The following is a 20,176-nucleotide window of genomic DNA, read 5'->3' on the forward strand; positions in this document are numbered from 1 at the left end:
CTCATGATGATTTCTTATCGATCTCTATCACCATGGAGCATCTAGGCCCAAATTGGCCAGGCTTACTTTGGTCCAGATAGACCTGTCTGAATAGACAAGCTGCCTTTGGTTTCCTAGGGGTATTTTCACAGTCATTCGTGCTCGAAAACCATGCACCCTCCAATGCATTAATGTCCATGGACATATGTACACCATTTGGCAGTCCTTCTTCTGAATTGTGAATGTGACGAGAGTCTCCTCATAATAGGGAGGTTTCAAAGACGTATACGATAGGTGATACGACGACTTCGCATCACTAATCGCACGTCATCACAACCCCCCTAATCTCAAAACACAAAGTTCCATAAATATCATTATTTTCAAATAATTTATTTTATTTACACGAACATTTTGTTGAAAATGAACATTACATCGATGTATGCTGAACCAAGTTTACGACAGTGCTCCATCCCAAAAGAATCTAATTAATTTCTCCAAAAAAGCCGTCATGCTAGCTTGAGGAGATCGTTATGCGTACGCTTTAGTATACACCCAAACACGAGACTCGTGCATTGATCAGAAGCACTGCACTCATACCGCGGCCCTATTTAGGTATTTGTAGTGCAGTACAAATCAAGTTCACTCAGATACTTATACCTGCAGTTCTAAACTGGATGCATAATGCACTTTTGGCAATTGAACACAACCTACTGACAAAGTTCAAGGGTTACCAACTCGTAGAACCAGTTCCCGCCAAGCAACGACATTCTACAGTGTCAGGAATTGCACAATAAAGATACCCAGAATATGTAGAAAACCCATACATAACATAGCCTAATACACCATCCATTCCATATGAAAGATTTGCATGCACATGTTTGAGATATCGAATACATTGATATGTGAAACGTAACAAAACTGAAGAGATGTTTCTATGACGTCATTGATATTGATGCACACCCTTTTGACATTTGTGATTTCCTTCGACAGCACATTTTGGTGCCCGCTTTAAGTGCAGTGTAGTGTTTTGAATTACAGCAATCTGATATAGATTGACGACCAACGAAGTCAAAGTCGAGGCTAGAGAGGGCGGGGATTTGGGCAAATGCCCCCTCGAAACGTCACCGAAAAACGCGTTTTTGGGCCGACTAAGAACAAATGAGGTCCCCCTGACCATAATGCCTGTTACTTGCCTGAAGAAGTCTGCAGTAATCTCGACGTTACCTGACTGAAGAGAGGAAGCAATCACAATTGTGTGTTCTATATCAATGACGTCATAACAACTGCCTCCACTTAAACCATAGCGATATTTGACTAGTTTAGAAAAAACACATCTCAAGTCCAATGACATTGCGAAGTATTCAAATGTCACTTTTTCATCTGACAAACTTTAACGTTCATGACTTTACTTCCGATTTCACATTTGGTATGAGTCTATGGTCCATGGTAGCGGAATGTTCCTTTGCTTTTAGTCTAAGTGCATCTATACTAGTTTTCCTGACGTCGAAAGGGCCCCCATCTCCGGGGAACCTAGGCTGGGCAAGATTTAACGGCGATGTGCTCGTCCCTGAGACCATGGACGCGGACACGTTCGGCATAAATGCACCGAGGTGCGGTGGCATGGTAGGTAAATAACCTGGCAGTGTTAGTCCACCGAACGGCAGCTTTCCATGTGAGTATTGCGCGGCTAGGCCGCCGAGTCCGCTTTGGTGGAAAGCCAACATCGGGTTAAGTCCTGTGAGATTTTGCATGCGTGCTGCCCAGAGAGGGTCCGAGCCCATGGGTATGTGCAGAGGATGCATCATTGGTGGCATCTCCGGTAGTGCTTGGATGTGGTCGCCTGGAATGAAGCTGGGGCTCTCTCGGCCAAGGGCTTTCTCTCGCTTACGCCATTTTGCTCGCCTGTTCTGAAACCACACCTGAAAGATACAGAGGTAAGAGAACGTTGAGTAATTTGATAACACTCACATGGACCGAAGTACTTGTTCAAAATGGTCAAAATTGTAACACGAGTTTGCTGTCAGGAAACTAATAGCAAACAGATATTATTTCACTTGGCATCCAGCATCAGGTCATTGACTATATCTGAAATGCAAAAAATGCCATTAAGTATGCATACACAGCAGTCCCAAAGCGAAATCTATTACATCATGAAAACATCTAAAAATGTCAAACAAATATTTTGTGTGGTACTAAACGAATATAGCATGTCTTTATGCTCCGAGATGTGTATCAATTGACCACCCAGTAAACCTCATCATAAAACATTAATATATAAACTGCATGTCAAATTATTCTTTTAAAGTCCATCGGTATCCGTTTCATAAAGACCCCATCAATAAATGTATCTTGAATGAAAATGTCACCGCGTGGCGACAATGGCCTTTCGGAGAAGCAATCGAGCTCCAGTTAAAGCCGGACAGTTTTGGATAGCTACTTGTCTGAATAGCCAGTGAGGCTTCTTTGACAGTTTATGCCATGCTAGAGCCATCCACAATACTTGGGACTCATCCCCAATATCGGCATTAAAGGCATCATAGAACGGCAACAAGAAAAAAACTTGCAATAGGCAATATCGTGGCGCTTGATTCTAAACGCGCGGGTCCGCGCTGAAGGTACTCAATGATATGTTTGCTTGATCGGACAAATATTGGCCCTTGGCGAAAGCATAACTAATAACTTATCTTGACAAGTTGGAAATCAAATGATGAACTACCACTTCGCCGAGATATTAGTTGCCACCTCGCTGATGCGGTGGAAATAAATCTGCAAACATACTAAGGGGCTAAAATGCGCTGGCAGACTATATTAATTTTGTGGTGATTGCCCTAATGTGACAGTTTTAAAAAGGCGCAGCTCTCGCGGTCGTGTCAAGGGTTGGCCACATAAAGTCGGCGAGGGAAGATGACTTCTAGATCATGCGCTGTTTGCTGAGTAATTGATGGCCCACCAATCAGTGTTGACTCACTAGACTTCGGGGTGATATTTTGGTCGCAATAAAAGCAGATGACCACTCGACGGGGGCAATTATTGAAGATATTAAATATATATGGCCAACGACAGTGTAAGTGAAGTGATGGCAATATTTTAGTTGTATTTGTCCTCTCCGAATTGACATCGGTTGGCAGAGCAGAGGGCAAACATGAACTGAATAAGACCGTGTATCCATTGACCCATTTTTTAATCAATATGTTGGTAAAACTTACATATTCAGGTATACACGTCTCAAGACTCCAATACCAAGTACTTTCAATTTGATAACAAAACATTAATGAGCAAAGAATATTTTTTCATAAACTATATACATGGAGCTTTTGTAAGTGTTATCATGCTCTGTTCAGATGTACGGCCCCAGCAATGAAAATATGATTTGCTCCAGTTCTGGTTATTCGAAATTTTAAGATCAGTTGGATCCATTTGACTGAACCAAGCATGCATATCTTAGAAAAAACAAATTAGCTTTTTGAATGCTGTAATTCACATTTGAAACCGTCCAAGCCTTATAAAATAGTTTTAATGAAATTGTTCAATACCATAATCGGTCCTCAGACAGTCTATCCCGAGACAAATGGTTTCTTACCTATTATCAATTTGTATTGGCCAAGTCTTCAAATTCCAATTAAATTTGAGTATTAAATCCCTTAATGAAGCCCAATTTTCATATGCTAATCTCATTCGAGAGCCATTCGGTCGAGTGCATCCTTCTTAACTTAAAACGCTTATCCGTGACTATTTGTATGTCTATGATTGACATGTCTAATAGGCATAATAGGTGATGACACTTAAGTTATCTTGTCACCCTAATCCCTCCAACGAGATTTGCTGTAACGTTACTATGAATAAACGATACACTCTTATTCGTTTTTATTCAGAATTGGGCAAAGAATAAGCCTAAATGCACTCCCAGTGCGTTACCAAAAGATCCAAATTTGACCAACATTTGACAAAGTATGGCTGGTATCAAGTTTTTGTACCTTGTTCTTATCATTGATTATGTTGACATTAAACACAACCTTGGGCTTCTGTATTCATCCTTATTTCCCCGTATGACTGTGCTACCTTCGACTAATGCTTTATTGCAGGGGGTAACAAATTTGATTGGCCAAGATACAGATATATGAAGTGTCAATTAAGTTCAAATACATTAAAATACATAATTTGATTTATGAATACCAAATATTATCTTAAATAATAGATTAAGCGCCAGAGCTGGAGCCAGGTAGGCTTATATTGGATAATATTTGATTAACTATAGGCTATCGAGACGAACACAACTGATATGTTTTAATTTCCACAGCAGACAGAACTTAGCATATTTGACAGGCGTGGAGACACCACATGTCAAAGTGTCGCATCCTAATATAATATTATTTTAAGTATTCCAATTCTGTACGACCTGCCATAACCCCACTTTCCTAAATAATCGAAGCAAATAGGAAAATCCTTTGCAAATATGATAAAACACCTATCAGTGCATTTACAACTGGGTTATGATCTTATAATTTATCATGGAGATTACAGGTCGTTTTGAAATGTTTGCAGTGACAACCTCTAATTTGTTTATAAGTACACCACAATCCTAGGTCTACTCAGTTAATCCCATGCCATGATTTGACATGAAATGGGACACAGAGAGGGTATCTCAGCTCTCATGATCCAACATGGCCGGCCTGGAGCCTCGCTCTCGCACTCGCTTTGCATCCGAGTCTTTCACATAATTGTTGACGCCATTCTCGTAGAAAGAACGACGCATGAACGAACGTCGATTTTTTTCTTGAAAACGTTTGTCGGTATTGTTTTGTACCCGATTCATAGCTCAACTAGTATACGATTTCGATTCATACGTCAACTTTATTGTTTACAAATATTTGTGTTTTCTTACTCATTTGATAAGAAAATGGCGATATATGCATATCCAAAAAAAGGTTTCGTTTGAACAGTACAATAACAACAATACATCTTCCAAGTCATAACAAATTAACGAAATGTGAATTAAAACATGGCATACAGAGCGCTAAACGTCAATGAGAAGCATAATGCTGAAGATTTGAATAAGAACGCGTATATTTTTCCGATAACGAATTAATAACAAACTTGTTATGCGTACTCCAGATACTCGTAACATGAGTTCCTAATGAATTGAAATTCCCGGCTTGAACTCAAAAAGAAATATTATAAAAGATTAAACCAAAATCAATAAGAAAGCGAGCCTGAGACATCCAGAGGACATATCTAGAGTAACAATTATCAAATCGCCTTAGTGGCTTTCAATAATTTGCACAGTATTCACCCACTTCATAGCAGAATAGTCGATTGCCCACACTGAATTCTTGACGGTCGAGGAGGCTACTTGCTTCCTCCAGCGCCGCGCAAATTAGGCACAATTTCTATACATCTAACCGATACGTTTAGTGCAATTATATCATTATACGTTTGCGCTCCGAAAAAATCAAAAGAATGTTTTCTAACTAATGAACAAGCCAAATATGTGAAGTTGATTAACTTGGAGGAGTTTGTGTTGCATTCCCGTCTGATGAACAATCCGAGTCGTGAAGCAAGAGAGGCTTAGTTTAAACATAATATTCGATGTCAAGTTACTATGTCACTTGATAACTAGTAAGAGGCGAGGCTGTTTCAATTGTGCACCCTCTCAAGACATATTCGAGTGTTTTACGCGTTTATTTGCTTAACAATTTACATTGAATATACCAAGAGCATGCAATTGTGGCTTGAAAGAATTACTATCGGACATTATGCGGTAAATAAAGGTTGAGGAAGGGAGAGATGTCAATGTTATTGGACAGCGGCAGTGTTTGGAGCACGGTGTTTGACAATCACACAACACGACAACAGCGTTCATTGGCCATTGAATTCAGCAGTGGCAACCAACATTATGTGCCAAGGAACAAAATGCGATGATTGTCCATTGAAGGAATGTATCAACAACGAATAGTCTTATATTTATTTACTCTTGGTTTTACCAATAGATAGGAGATACTGCTTTTATTCGTTCACCATATTTTTAAAGGCATCGTTTTCTGGGGGGGGGGGGGGGGGGTTACTAGTTAAAAATTGGGACATACATGTAGTTAAACTCAAACACCGTCTTCGCTGCTACACAAAGATCACCAAACCGCTGCCATTCTCCTTGAACAAGGACTAGACAAAACAATTCCTATATCACGTGACAGCCTTGAGTCACTTCCGGTAGCGCGCCATCATGCAAGTGACTTTGTTTACATTCGCCTCATCCGGGACATTGTCTTCAAAAAGCAGACGACCCTCAATCATTTTCCTCCTAATAAAGCGCGTCTGAAACATCTCAATTATTCCCTAATCGACTCAACACCCCGCTTCGCAGATTTAATGAAATTTGCTTGGTATGTTCAAAGTCAACCCCGAGCAAACGCGTGTTATTTCCAGTCCAGTAGGCCATAATATCCCACCAATAATAGAAGCCACTGTTAATAAACCCCAAGTGCTCCTGGCAAGGGTAATATGTTCTGTTTTAATATTAAATCATATAGAGATGCCGAAGACTGCCTTCGGGTATTGACTGATCAGAGCAGAGGAACCCAGCCTCCCAATGCAATGAGCTTTTTCACAATATCCGGATCCACATTTGTAGACCAATCAAGAAGCCAGAAATCAATGCTCCAAGACGCTGGAGGAATTTTCCGCATTCCACTCGGCTGCATCTAAAAGGGCGCATTTCGTTTATAATTTGCACGGTCAGTTTAAGTGTGGGCTTATATTTCAATTAAACTCCCCGATTGTTTTACTCTTTAATTTTGTTGAATCAAACCCACTCGCATTCGTTTTGGCTTGCTCTGTTGTTTGCACTAGATCATATTGGCTGTCGATCGGCGCGGGTACTTCAAGCGCTGGCAAACGCCGCCGCGGCCTCTCTCGCATCCGATAGCGATTTCTTCGGGGGATGAGCGCGGACTGACAGCAGTTGTCAATTATTGAGCTCATTGACATTGTTTACGGACCTAAGCCAGCGCGAGAAAGAGCATCGTTACTGGTCGATGGCAGTTCACCACAGTCCTTCCTGATTTAGTGGCGCTGAGTTCAGGCTGACTAGACCAAGGCATCCATCCCTATGAGCAGCAGTGCATACGAGAAATCAAGTTCAAGTTAGATGGAAAGCGTTATTGAGATGAATCGTTTTGGAGAACGTCAGAGGTATCCAAAATAGAATATGCAGGCGCACAGACACTCGCGACAACAGAATTAAATTTCCGTTCGAATTCTGCGTTCTCAGCGTTTCTCAGTAGGGCGTGGAAGATTTGCCATAACACAAACACTGATAAAGAAAGTATCTGATGATGAGGGCGTCTGCTAGTGGACACGGGGAGCCATTGTTGCCTGCTTTGCTAGAGCAAAGAGGCATCGCCTTATTGAATTCCCAGCGCCATTATCATGCTAGCTCGGATCAAATTGGTCAATTACGGCTTGTATAGCTGAAAATTGGATATTGTCGTCTTGTCGCATTAGCGCGATTAGCACTATGAAATAGCTCTCATCAACTTAGTGCAGATTCGGTTAGGTCTTGATTAGATAACACTAATTTGGCTTTATTGTAATAATTCATTAATTAGAGGCTTGAGCGATAAATTAATGGCCGTAATTGAAATCAGCGTTATGTAGTTAGGCGTAAAGTTGTCTGATATATCAGAGATAGCGACACGAGATGACGGGGAGTCAACCACAATAGAATCAATTACTCCCGAGTTAAAATCGTGTAATCACCAATGAATAAAGACTTAATCATCCCTCGTTTGAGATAGAGAATCGCTAGCTTGTAATTCTCCAATTTTCACCAATGGGCGGCCATGGGAATAGATTTCTGCGGACCAGCGTTCGGCTACTTCGGCCGGGCAGTTCCGGCTGATGGAATTATCTTTTGGCAAATTATAGACTAGTGGGCTAAAGATTACAAAACGAATTGAGAGACTTTGTTCGAAGGGATAAAATGTTCGTGCATTGAACCAAAATTGCTTCCTTCAATGATCGGTTGATAATTTAGACTATAACGGAGTACGTGATCCCATTAGAGGTGCTACATCGTGGCAGCGTATGAAATATGGGAACAAGTGCAGAAACTGCACCAACAATAGAAAACCTATGTCACATATTGCTCGATAGGGTGCGCAAAGTACTCTACGTAAGCGCCACCTATTGTGATAGAAACCCGAAGAGTAAATCGGGTGACGTAACGCTCTGTTTTGTCTGCAGTCTAATGCTTTGTTTACAAAATCATAACTGCTGGTTCGGGCGCTGTCACATTTTGAAAGGTCGAACAACAGCTTCAATAATTTATGAATTGTGCACAAACACCAGCTACGAAGAATAATATTTTCTTGGTCTTATCGGATAGAGGTGTAATCTGGCTCCTTAATGGACTACTGCGCCCCTATTTGATTGACGAAGGGTGTACGAGTGGACCCAATCATTGGCATAATCAATGAATTAATATAAAATAAGAAACAATCAGACAACTTCGATTAGTTAAGTTATTGCCTAATAAAATAAACCGAATGATGTTATGTTATGGATGCATAAAATGAGCCAGACTGCCCAACATATTAATTATGAAAACTGTTTGATTTAGCGGGGAAAATATTATTCGATTTGCTAACGACCGACTTGTGTCAACTCGGACGTGAACCCTATTGGATATTTACATTATCAGATATGAAACTCTGGGGAATACGACCAGTGAAAACGAATGTTGTTGTTAAAATTTGAGAGGTGGCCATGATGAAGGGGGTTTTATGATGGGCATGTAGCAGTCAGTCTTTGGGACGAATCACACAGTGACGTATCATCAACTTGTATTGTGCGCAGTGTCCTTGCGCTCAAATGCGGCCTGCTACTGACGCTGGTATGATTGTCTGTGTTGTAATGAATTGTCTGTTTACCCAGGCAATCATGTTTCAATTATGGACCCATGTATTGATTGTTAGTATTAATTAAACCTGTGTGTCTAGCACTAAGGGTCTCTCTCACGCGCCAAACAATATGGATAGGATTGGCTCAAGTGGGGGAATACATTTGACGAACCCAAGTTTTTATTGCATATTTTCTTCATTGTCCCTAAACTTCTCGAGAAATAAAGTTAAACTGGTCGAGAAGAGGGTTTTGCGAATGCCCACGCTGACAAAATGTACATACACACATACATGTACACATTCATCATATTTACAGTACTGTTGATTGGTTTTATGTAGGATAAAGGTAGTAATTGTATTTGTGATAACCAATTCAAAGAATATATTGATGATATTTTGCTGACTAAAGAGATGAAGTCATACATACACAACGCTGTACATTTTAATGAAAGCTTCAATGACACCGGTTTTTTTTTTTTCTTTGACTCGAAATATAAAACCATTGTGAACCCACACACTGCAGATGCTCTACGGGTAATAAGGCCACTGATTAATTACTTGCCATTCACGACACAACGTTGTCTATTAAATGTTTATGCCATCTTTCGGTCCCACAAGATGTTTCTGACACACCTGTCCTATTAGCATCACTAGCCCAATCTGTTAATCTGTAGAAAATTGATGCAGAATTACATCAACAAAATGAGGGCAAATTGTCCCATTGTCTGTAAATAATGTCATCTTTGTGTTCATGTACATATATGTTAAATACATAATTACTTGACATTGTCTGCGGTTGACACTTATTAATTAGTCAAACAGCGCACCCAGTAATTAGGAGCTGTCAACGGATATTGCAGAAGGTCGTGGTTGGGTGGGACGCCAGCATAAGAATACATAATATAGCAAATAAACCATCCACATTGTCCGTTGATGAGCAAAGTGAGAGTTCTATTAGCAACTTCGGTAAGAAAGGTGGTGAAAAAAATAGAATGTTCGCTAAATATCCGGGCTTTGTTAGCTACATCCGGGTATTGTAAATGGGCTGCTGCACGTGACTGGTTTGTTTGGACTGACAATGAATGAAGTGTCTTGGCACGTCCGTAAAATGAACTTTCTAAAATTGAAAGAATTTTTTGGTGGTTTTTTTTATTTCAGGGCATTGAAAACAGGATTGATAGTTTACCCTATCTATTATGCATGAGCGTGAAAAGCAGATTAATGAAAACGCAAATTGCGGTTTACCAAACGATAAACAATCGCCAATGAATATGTATTCATAGAATACTTCAATTCAGAAAAAATTTTTTTTTTTGTCAATATCACTTCAGAAGTCAATAACGCGTCAAATGTGTCCGACCCTTTGGGTATAAAATTGTTTAATAATTAACTCGAGTCATATTCATCACAATTGGCTCAGTGAGTATGTTTCCAGGTTATGAAACCAGAACAAAAGTTTACAGTATATTTTTTCTGCGAAATTAAATAAATTGGTATCAACCTAACAAATTAATAAATCATACCCGGTAACCGTTCTGCTCAGATTCATTTGTGACTACCATGCTAATCAACAAGCTTTTCGAGCGGGGGTACATAGGGGACATGGTGACGGTCATATCTCTGCATAGTTCATAGAAAAATAAATATTTATATCTGAAATGAAGTGAAAACAATAACTGAAATTGCTCATCTCATCACCAGCAGCTGTGACCCGTGGTTGATGAGGGGTTTGACTTGCTGTTTTACGGATGGCTTAACAATGTCATTATTTTACCCTTTTTTTCGTGACTGTGTTTATCAAACAGTGTATAATGTGGAGGCTGATGAGTAAAATGGGTTTTAACCATATCAATTTTCAATCCTCACTGGAAACAACGAGACATCACTATGTCACAAGTTGAAACATCTATAGACGATTTACATGACTAGACACCCTCACCTTTATTCATTGAATCAATGTACATTTGTAGTTTAGTTTTATCTTCTCCATTATATTTGTCATCCACCATGTTTTGTTGTTGCGTCTTGTAAACGAGGAAAACGAGTTTCAATGATTGCCGGGGAGCAGCCGCTTCGCCAGTCAACGAGAGAAGGCTTCATAGGAATTCGACAGAGGGATTCAACCAATCTACCATGCCTACCATATCCCGCCTTCACCTCAGAGTTATCACTTTTACAGAGTTTGAAATCTATTTTGAGTCATTCTATGCCAGCTAACGAGTCGCTCAATCAGACAGCCAAATCTCAAACCCATTATATCGACATCTGCTTTTTCAATATGGCCACTTTTCATTTGGAAAGATTTGAATGAACACTGCTAAAAAGAAGACAGCGAATACTATTAGACTCGTCACCCTTCCTTTGTTCCCCTGTCCCAAAATATTTGTCGGGCTGAGCCCAAGTGGTTCTGGCTTGTCAAAGAATCATCTCGGGTAGGCCAGCCCGTTGTATTGACAAGACGGGGACCTATTTAACCACGCTCTGTAATTGATGAATTAGTTTTGTATTCAATTTTCTCGCTATCACACGGCAATAATGGCAATGAGATATGGTCCTTTATCAACGAGCACGAAGGTTACAGGCGATAGCTGTTTCGATTCGATTGGGGAGGTACTTAGGTCTATTCCACTGTGTAATACCATGGCGAGATTTCAATGAAATCTCTAGCATCGATTATGTTTCAAAGACAGAATAGCGTGTATGATCTTTTGAGAGGATTCCTTGGTGTACATAATAACTGTAGTGAGTTTACTACATTTGTAAGTTCTTATAACGATATCATCAATTAATTTGGCATTTCTGTGAGGACATCATTTAGATCTTCTAGAATGCGTCGCTAAGAATAGATCTTGTCACTTTGTTATATCACCTTACCCTTCAAGGTGGAGACAATTGTCACAAAGTGCTGAATTATCGCTAGTATTTCTAGTTTAACGTCGTATCTTAGCAAAGGACATCCGAAAACAGGGGCTTGATTCAAAACAGTTAAACCCTCATTCTGTAAGTGTGTTTTGATATATCAATGCCAACACCCACGTCTTCAAACGCTCTGCGTGCATTTCTCTAAGAAAAAAAGCTATCAAGTCGTAACCCTTTCCACAGGAGATGCCGTAGAGGATCCTGGCTAGCCCAAGAAGGCGCCCAACTCTCCATGCCATGCATGAAAATAACCCCATGATCCATTAATCTGATTTTAATAGGGAAAGTAGAAACATGGAGAGTGGTGAAGAGAATTATGAGTTCGTTTAGCAAATACGAGGATTACTTGAAATACCTGTGGTAAAACATTGCAGAGTTAGGTTGGTACCTTCTAGAGCAGTCCATCGTTAGGATGCACTGTACTCAAGGCCTTAGTTGTCTCGTAAGCCATAGGATGGATATAAAGAAATAACTATTTGCGGTTCATCATACCTTGCCTCGCTGTATTCTAAATATCAATAAGCTATAAAGGGTAAATAAATACTGGAATACAACGTATGATTGATGCCGCCATGCCCGATCAGGGAGGGATAGGGCATGATTTTGCTTCCGGTGTAGATGATTTACAAAATCTAATGATGAACTGTCTGAAAATTGATGACAGATAATTACCTGAACTCTGGCTTCGCTGAGGTCTAACCGCATGGCAAGCTCTTCTCTCGTGAACACATCGGGATATTGCGTCTTCTCAAAAGCTCTTTCTAGCTGATGTAACTGGTACGTTGTAAAGGTCGTACGACTTCGGCGGATTTTTCTTGGCTTGTCTTGATAACTTTCGGGGTTTTCTCCCGAGTCGTCACAGGCATTCTCGGACTCGCTCCCGGCAGCTGTCTCGCTTGGATCGCGGTCCATCTCGACGCCAGGGAGGCTGTCGTTCAGCTTGTGGTCAGAGTCTATGGTATCGTTGAGGTCGCTTGTTGAGGACCGGGAAGGGGAGTCAGCGGTTCGGTCTAAAGGAGAAGATGAGAAAAAAACAATCAGTTTGTAACTCAGATGAAACACACTATTGGCCGACTTTCTTGTAATGTTCACCCTCCGGAATTGAATAAGTTTTGTTTACCAGTGACATCTCCAACTAAATAACTTTGAATCAACAAAACTTCTCTTTTTCGAATATCAATTAGGACTTCGATGGCCAAAACCAAATCAACCGAATACGTTTTTTTTTCTACTTTAGGTTTTGTCTTGAGGTCTTTGATGGACCTCGTATTGTTTGGAGATGAGAGTAACAATAGTTGGGTCAGATGGACTCTGGGGGTTCAGCGCTTAGACAGAGCGCCACCATATTGAAACGCAGCAGGCTGACACGACCCTATTAGACAATGTTGTTTGAAGTCTGACGCGGACTGATGAGTGTGACAAATTGACCGTCTGGGGGTCATTTCTCCACTAACTTTGATGTGGGCTACGAACAAGATCTAATCGAGAGATCAACAAAGACTTTAATAGAAGTTAAGAAAGACGTATTCTGTTCTGTTTACTGGTCAAAAGAAACCACAGTATGTAACAATAGATGATGAAATTATACGTTTCTTTATAGATCGGAGATAATAAGATTTGTTAGTTTTTTCCAAGCGAAGATTGACTCAGATGGAGTTTTTGATGAGTTATTTCTGTGGTCATTATCTTCTGGAATAAAAACGATGGACTATAAATAGGCGATTTTTTTACTGCATGATAACTTGCAAATATAATGAGGTTCTAGTTATGGTAACGGAGTTTACCGGTTTAGCCTTAAAAAACTGTAGTGGGACAACAGCAACATGAAAAGCTAGGCCTCTTCTGAATTGACATGTGGGAGAGGCTCAGCGAACTACCGATTTTGAAATTATTGAAATGTGGTCAATACTCTTAACATGTAATGATTAAAGTCCGAAAAAAATTATTATCAAACCATTTTTATTGCTTAAAGCGTGATAAACCATTACTTAATTTGTACAACATAAAGCCTTTGGAAGTATTTGAATCGAAATTATATTATTGCTTCTCACGCCAATTTGTGCCCATCTATTTGATATTCAGAAAGAAAAGTGCGGTCGTTATTTGAATTCATTTTGAAAAGAAAACCTGTCACCATTACCGTATATTCCTTTGAATTTAGCCAAACTAAATTTATTCCTAATTAGCAAACTTGTAAATAGAGTGTCCATGTATTTCCATAATACATTGAAGGGAGATACTGAATGCATCCCAGCCAATTAACTTGGGAGCTATTCTTCTCATTCAAGTGAGTGCACAACTTGGGTCAGCCATCACAAAGATGAAAATTCAATGCCCTCTTTGCAGTTTTCCAAAAGAAATATCGCTGATAGATAACTGCATTAAGAAGAGGACAGCCGCTTAGACATGACCATTTTCAATGGGCTCTTCAGAAATTACACTTTCTTTAATAAAACGTCCCACCTGGATAAGTTAGAAAGAGACACCATGGCTATTCTTTGGAACTCTTTCACTTTCTTGGTGTTGTTACAACCTATTTTGGCCGAAATGGGACAGGACTGGTATGGGGAATTTTCCTGCTGTATATATCTATATATCCTTGCAGCAACAATTACGATAGACGTTATGTTCCATTTACGCTTAATTCACACTGATTGAGAACGGTTAATCTTGACAAAAAATGATATCGACTGAAATCATGAATTTGCCACTTAATACCACGTCCGTTACGAGGTCAAAGAAAGTTGCCCAGGGGCTCAACGGGTGAGGACGTGACACTTTTTAAAAGCATATCATGACGTTTTGCGCTTTTGCAAACTGGCGCTAATGTCGTCTAAATCAAGGGAGGGATACATAAAATTGATACTATATCTGAATCAGCACTTGATACTTGAGTTTGATTTAACGGAGTTTAATCACAGAATCCAGCGGAAGTTACTCCGTGTAGTGGTTTTACTGTGTGTATATCAGGAGAATATTGTCAATGTTGCCTAATGATTTACAGAGCCGAACTCTGTGCAGCTCACAATGGGTTAAAGCATCGATCTTCCTAATTAAGAGAAGTACACATACCGGGCGAATTCCAAGCACCCAATACATGTACATCTCCATGAATAACTTATTCATAATATCTTTACATTCTGAGGTGACAAAACCAAGAATATGATTGGATTTGCAGGGTTGGACTCTGGTGGGATCAATAAAATATTTCAATGTTTAGAAGCTCTTTCAGTGCCACTGTCAAAAAATCACTTAAGACTAAACCTGTTTATTTTAGTTCCCAATATTTAGTATATAATTGTCTTGATGAAAATAAGTAATTCTGTATGTAGTGGTCCACATTTACTGATACAGTAACTGTTGAACTAACTTCTTGGCATACGAACAATGCAATTCAGAAAACAAAGAAGTTTTAATTAAGTTATAATCTCAAAGACAAAGTGATTCTGTCCCTCAAAAAGGGACAAAACTCTTCTCATTTCATGACACATGGCCAGGAGGAGGTCATAGGATTAACGGATAAGCATTAACAATTAGAAGACTAACCCAAACGACTTCGGGGATGCCTTATGATGCTGTCATTGCCTCAACAAGTCACTTAACGTGACACTCGCAGAAAGCAGTTTACTTAGCACTCTTTAGAAAAAATCTCCAGGAATTCATCTGCGGATTTCCTGCGCGAGGGCCACTCGAACTTATTTTACACAATGAGCGTTGATTAACATAATGGTGTTTATTGATCCAGCAATTAAACAATTAACGCAGGACTAATTAAGCAGATAGATTCCTGCGTTCTTAACTCTTCTTGCTACAACGTACCCTAAAGAAGAATAAACAGTTTTTGCTTTTTTCAACATATGTTTTTCCTGTAAATCAACTAGTGTATTAAATCTTCTCAATGGCTATTAAAACATCACTAAATGTTGAAAGAGGCTTTGAAATGAGATCAACGAGTATTTCTGCTAGCGTCCATAACCCAATAATGGTGTTTATTTTGTCCAAGATGGTCCGGGATGTAAAAGGCTAGAAATGCCCAAAGGTATGCTTACTGTGTTTTATGCTGGTTTTTGGCAAGTTCCTGTGCTTATTGGAAAGCGTTATAGGGAAATGCGTACAGGAAATAACTCTATTCCACATTCAGTATCGACATTTTAGAAACTTCAACTGAAGTTTGGTAAAACATGCCACAGGGAAACATGAAAATAATTAAGTGGGTACTGATTTCCTAGTGTAGATTTGGTTAAATGCCATAGGTGGCCATCATGACTTTGGCGGCATAATATAATTACGACATCGATTTTTTCAATATTTGAAACCAGTTTTAACACGTTTTTGAAAATTTTACAAAATAATTTCGATACTACCATTAAATGAAACTTGGCCATGATAGATTGTTTCGAAAATTCCATAGACCTCGTGGAATCAATGCAACATATTTGGTTACAATCAAGATAGATTTTCTGGGCTATCACGGCAGTGGCTGTGAGTTTCAACTTTCCAACATTGTCGTGATTGCGATGTTCAGTAATTTCACTGCAAAATTAACTGCGGCATAAATATTTAAGGAAGCAATATTACGCCTAAATGATTCTGATTATGGAGAACCCCCAGGTTTCAGACCTCGAGTGAAAATGCTGGTACAAGGTCTTAAAAAATTCTTTGTCCAAAAATGAATGCACGTTTACTTTTATGTTTGCTAAATAGGGTGATGGGGTCAGAAAAAATGGAAGCAGTGGGCAAAAACCGCACTCTATCGCATTGTATTCATACACTGGGATACATTGGGATGGTGGAGGGGCATTTATTAGCTTAAATAGCAACAAGAGACTGGACAACATCCTACAAAGCAGGGATGGAATAAAAAAATGTTTGTAACGACTTGCGAGGGTGTAGCCCTTTGTTGAAAAAAAATAGCAGCAAAAAGGGAGGGTGTGACTCGGGAGCATTTTTTGTACCACCCCCTCGGGTGGTTTTCGTGTTATGTATGGCGGGATGGTAAAGTGAACACTTACACTTTCCAGGTGCCAAAAGCATTGTGTAATGGGAGATCTTTAGTTATAAATTGATGGAAAATAACATGAATTAACTGGACAAAGTGAGGAAAATTGTAGGTTGGTAAAAAGTGCTCTTTTGGATGTGGCGAAAGAGCAAAACTGCATTTGGTTCCTTTCAGCCATGTTGTATTATTATGTCACCTATTTTTAGAGAAAATTACATATAATACGTTCAATATGATTTTGCCATTCAATAGGAGAGTTCGAACTACGGTTATGTCAATCAGGAGTAAATTCCATACCGTGATCTTATCTGAGATTTAGAGTGCATTGAGGGCGATTCTCACAGTGTAAGCCAATTAAACACCGTACAAGTTAATCCGGTGGAAAATATGAGAAAAATACAATATGCTCACTATCCCCATAGATACGACCTATGATGCAATGAAACGTTACGTTATATCAAATTATTACGCCAGTCATTTACGATGGTTTGTTGATATTGCAAAAAATACTACAGTATACATACAACAAATTGTGCTGGTGATATTTTGTAGTTGGTTTGTATGAAATGAAAGTACCATACTGATCGATTATCATGATAAGATTTGGATAAGAATCTGATCAATTACGACATGATAAATCACCATCAGGGCTGTACAGAACTGTGTACTAAGACAAAGAAATAAGCAGCCATGAATTAAGTGAATCTCCCGAAAGCTGAACTAAGCAACATGTTTCGACAGGGCCAGTTCTCCCTAAAAATCTGAGAGTCATTTTAGGACAATAAAAAGTAAACTTTGTGTTGTTACTCGCATTTACTAAAATAATTGATACAGCTTCATCAACGCCTCAACGGAATAATGAAGGTTTGCTGAATGTCTCCTCAGACTATCGCTATTTTTATTTTAGGCTACAATTTGCAGGATGCTAGAAGTTAGCGTATTCTAATTGATTTTCGCTCCATTCACACTGATAAAGTGCGCAAATAAAATAGAGGGCACTGACAAGTTGTTATCTCGATTTATGTCCACAAAGTTATCACGAATGATGACAGGGTCTTAACCAACAAATACCTCAACTTAATCAAACATAACACATATCAAATTGTACATGTAGTTTTGAAAATCACTTTAATTACGAACAAATTTGAGAAAACCGGTGTTGCGCTTTTTCGTGCTAACATGGTGGTGATATCGACTTGGAAAGCAATTGCAAGGACCGGAACAGCAATTTACTGATGAAATAATTTGAAAGTGGAATTCATGTAATTCTCAAATCAGTATGTAATAAATTTAACAACATTGGTATCACCATACCCCTTGAATTTCTTAGTGTAAACTCACCAATAAGGTCCGAATTTGTCTTGCTTGGCGAATGGCAGAGGTCTCTATCAGAAGGCCGAATATTCCCAAGTATACTGTCAATACTGTAAGACTTTGACTTCCCTTGAATAGACAGGGGTGTATGTCGCTCATCAGCACGAATTGGGGGTGTCCTCTCCATCATTGCAGAAAAGTAGATTAGAGTTCAGAAATAAAGTTCCAAAAATCCAAAGTCCAATGGTAAATAACAGTGAATTTAGAGATAATATGATTGCTCGAAGTTTCGATTTTATCCTTGGGTACGTGTGTGTCCGTTCTCAGTCGAGTCCGTAATGAAACCCTTCTTAACGTGGAGAGAGTTTTCCTACCCTCCGCTAACTAGCCTGCTAATATAATTACACCCGGTTTGTAAGACCAATAATCAAATGTTTGTTTGCATGTGCTGCTGCACCGCCATGCTTTCCCTGCTCGCTTTTGATTGGTCAATCCCGCCGCGATTGTCATGCGCTCATTTCCTCCTCGAGTGAGCGGCGCTTCGCCCCACTTGCGAGATCGTATTGTCAGTTGGTCTATGTTCTGATGAAACCATGGCCTACATGGGGCGGGGTTAATGGAGTTAATCCATTACACGGCTAGAGACGTCTCCTGTCATTCAAAACCAGTGTTTGAATAATGATAATGATTGTTGAAAAGCCGAGGGGGACACGTCCTAATTTTTAATGACCTGTCTTTCTTACCGCGGCTTATCCGGCAGTCTATTAAAACTTGGAGTTATTTTCATTTTCTCATTCAGCCTGTGTCATTTTGACTGTTGTGATACCCCAGAGAGTTAACTGAAATAGACCCCAGGAGCATTTTGTCTGAGGGCGAGCCACTCAAACGCGACCCATGCCTTATTTACCAAGTGTGAGTCAAGTAAATGATATCATTTCATTTTCTCATTATACCTGTATGTGAGTATTTCGATGGGACTTGTCTAATTATCCATATCGAAACGAGCGGTATAACTATTTGATATCCGATGGACGTGTTTGGTTTGGGCGACGATGCCAAAATTACTGATGGTGATGATTATGATGATGTAACGAGTCACAAAAGGACAGGAATCATGTCATGTACAGTTTCTTCCAGTATGATGTCCCTTTGTCGGACTTGTCGGTGTTTAGGGTCGATGTCCGTTCCACACGCGGACAAACATTATAATAAAAGTAATTACGCAAAAACTATACTTTATTTCCTTTCATCGCTAACAGCACCATACACTTTCTTGAGACATCTTGTATCTATACAAGACACTATGTTCCTCAGTATTCCAAACGAAACAAGAACATTATCCATTTTTTGGCATTGGGCATCATCAATTTCATTCCACTGTATCAGTGTAATATCTCACTGTGTACCTTGGGGGATTTATGCAGGCATTTTTTCAAAAGGTCTTATGCAGGCACCTAACAATACTTTTCAATACTGCGTCATCTGAAAAAAATCCGGCTTTTGTTTGTTTACAACTTAATGACACCGCCTTGCCCTCATATTTTTCCTTTCACTGCTGTTTGTCATTCTACCACCCTTATAACCTGACAAGTTGCCCTACCACGAGGTACAGGCAGACAGTCACACCAGATTAAAAACCAACTAAATCAGCATTGTCCGAAAACAGACATATATGTAAAAGAGGCTTCCAACCTGAATTGTAAGAACCCTCATCCGTGATTAAAAGACAATGCAGCAACATTACTGACCATTGTTCCGTTGTTTAATTGGCAGATGTTGTCATAATTGTAATTGTTTGTCGCAACCGCGGCTGTCAAATAGCAATTAATGTAAACAGTTTAGCAGACAATGCAAGGATGATGGACAATTTATCATTAAACGTATGATCTTGTTTCATCTGCAAATGTAGTAAGTATGCTGGGTACAACAAAACCTCAGCATTGAATTACAAAATAGTAAGTCTTGGTCCATGGGTGGTTTTGTTGTTAATTTTCTTTCTGGCTGTGTATGAGTTCGAAATTCAAAGATACAGACTCGTGGCCGGAAAACATCCAATTATTATTTCGCT

General features: G+C 39.4%; 1 protein-coding gene across 1 annotated transcript; it reads right to left on the reverse strand.

Moving 5' to 3' along the window:
* Positions 1-383: 383 nt before the first annotated feature.
* On the reverse strand, positions 384-18,567 carry LOC135483804 (retinal homeobox protein Rx1-like). Its single transcript, XM_064764852.1, has 3 exons — positions 18,136-18,567; positions 12,468-12,805; positions 384-1,898 (listed from the first exon to the last, which is right to left on the reverse strand). The coding sequence occupies exons 1-3, from the start codon at positions 18,296-18,298 to the stop codon at positions 1,377-1,379; spliced, it is 1,023 nt and encodes a 340-aa protein (XP_064620922.1). The 5' UTR covers positions 18,299-18,567; the 3' UTR covers positions 384-1,376.
* Between the last annotated feature and the right edge of the window lie 1,609 nt (positions 18,568-20,176).

The sequence above is a fragment of the Lineus longissimus genome, chromosome 2 (assembly GCF_910592395.1).
Source record: "Lineus longissimus chromosome 2, tnLinLong1.2, whole genome shotgun sequence".
NCBI lineage: Eukaryota > Metazoa > Nemertea > Pilidiophora > Heteronemertea > Lineidae > Lineus > Lineus longissimus.

What these genes read in the sequence shown, in the direction of transcription:
- LOC135483804 (XM_064764852.1), bottom strand. Translation starts at nt 18,298, where the DNA reads ATGATGGAGAGGACACCCCCAATTCGTGCTGATGAGCGACATACACCC. An exon ending in GACAAATTCGGACCTTATTG is followed by an intron (nt 12,806 to 18,135) that starts GTGAGTTTACAC and finishes CTTCTCCTTTAG; the next exon opens with ACCGAACCGCTGACTCCCCT. An exon ending in TCAGCGAAGCCAGAGTTCAG is followed by an intron (nt 1,899 to 12,467) that starts GTAATTATCTGT and finishes TGTATCTTTCAG; the next exon opens with GTGTGGTTTCAGAACAGGCG.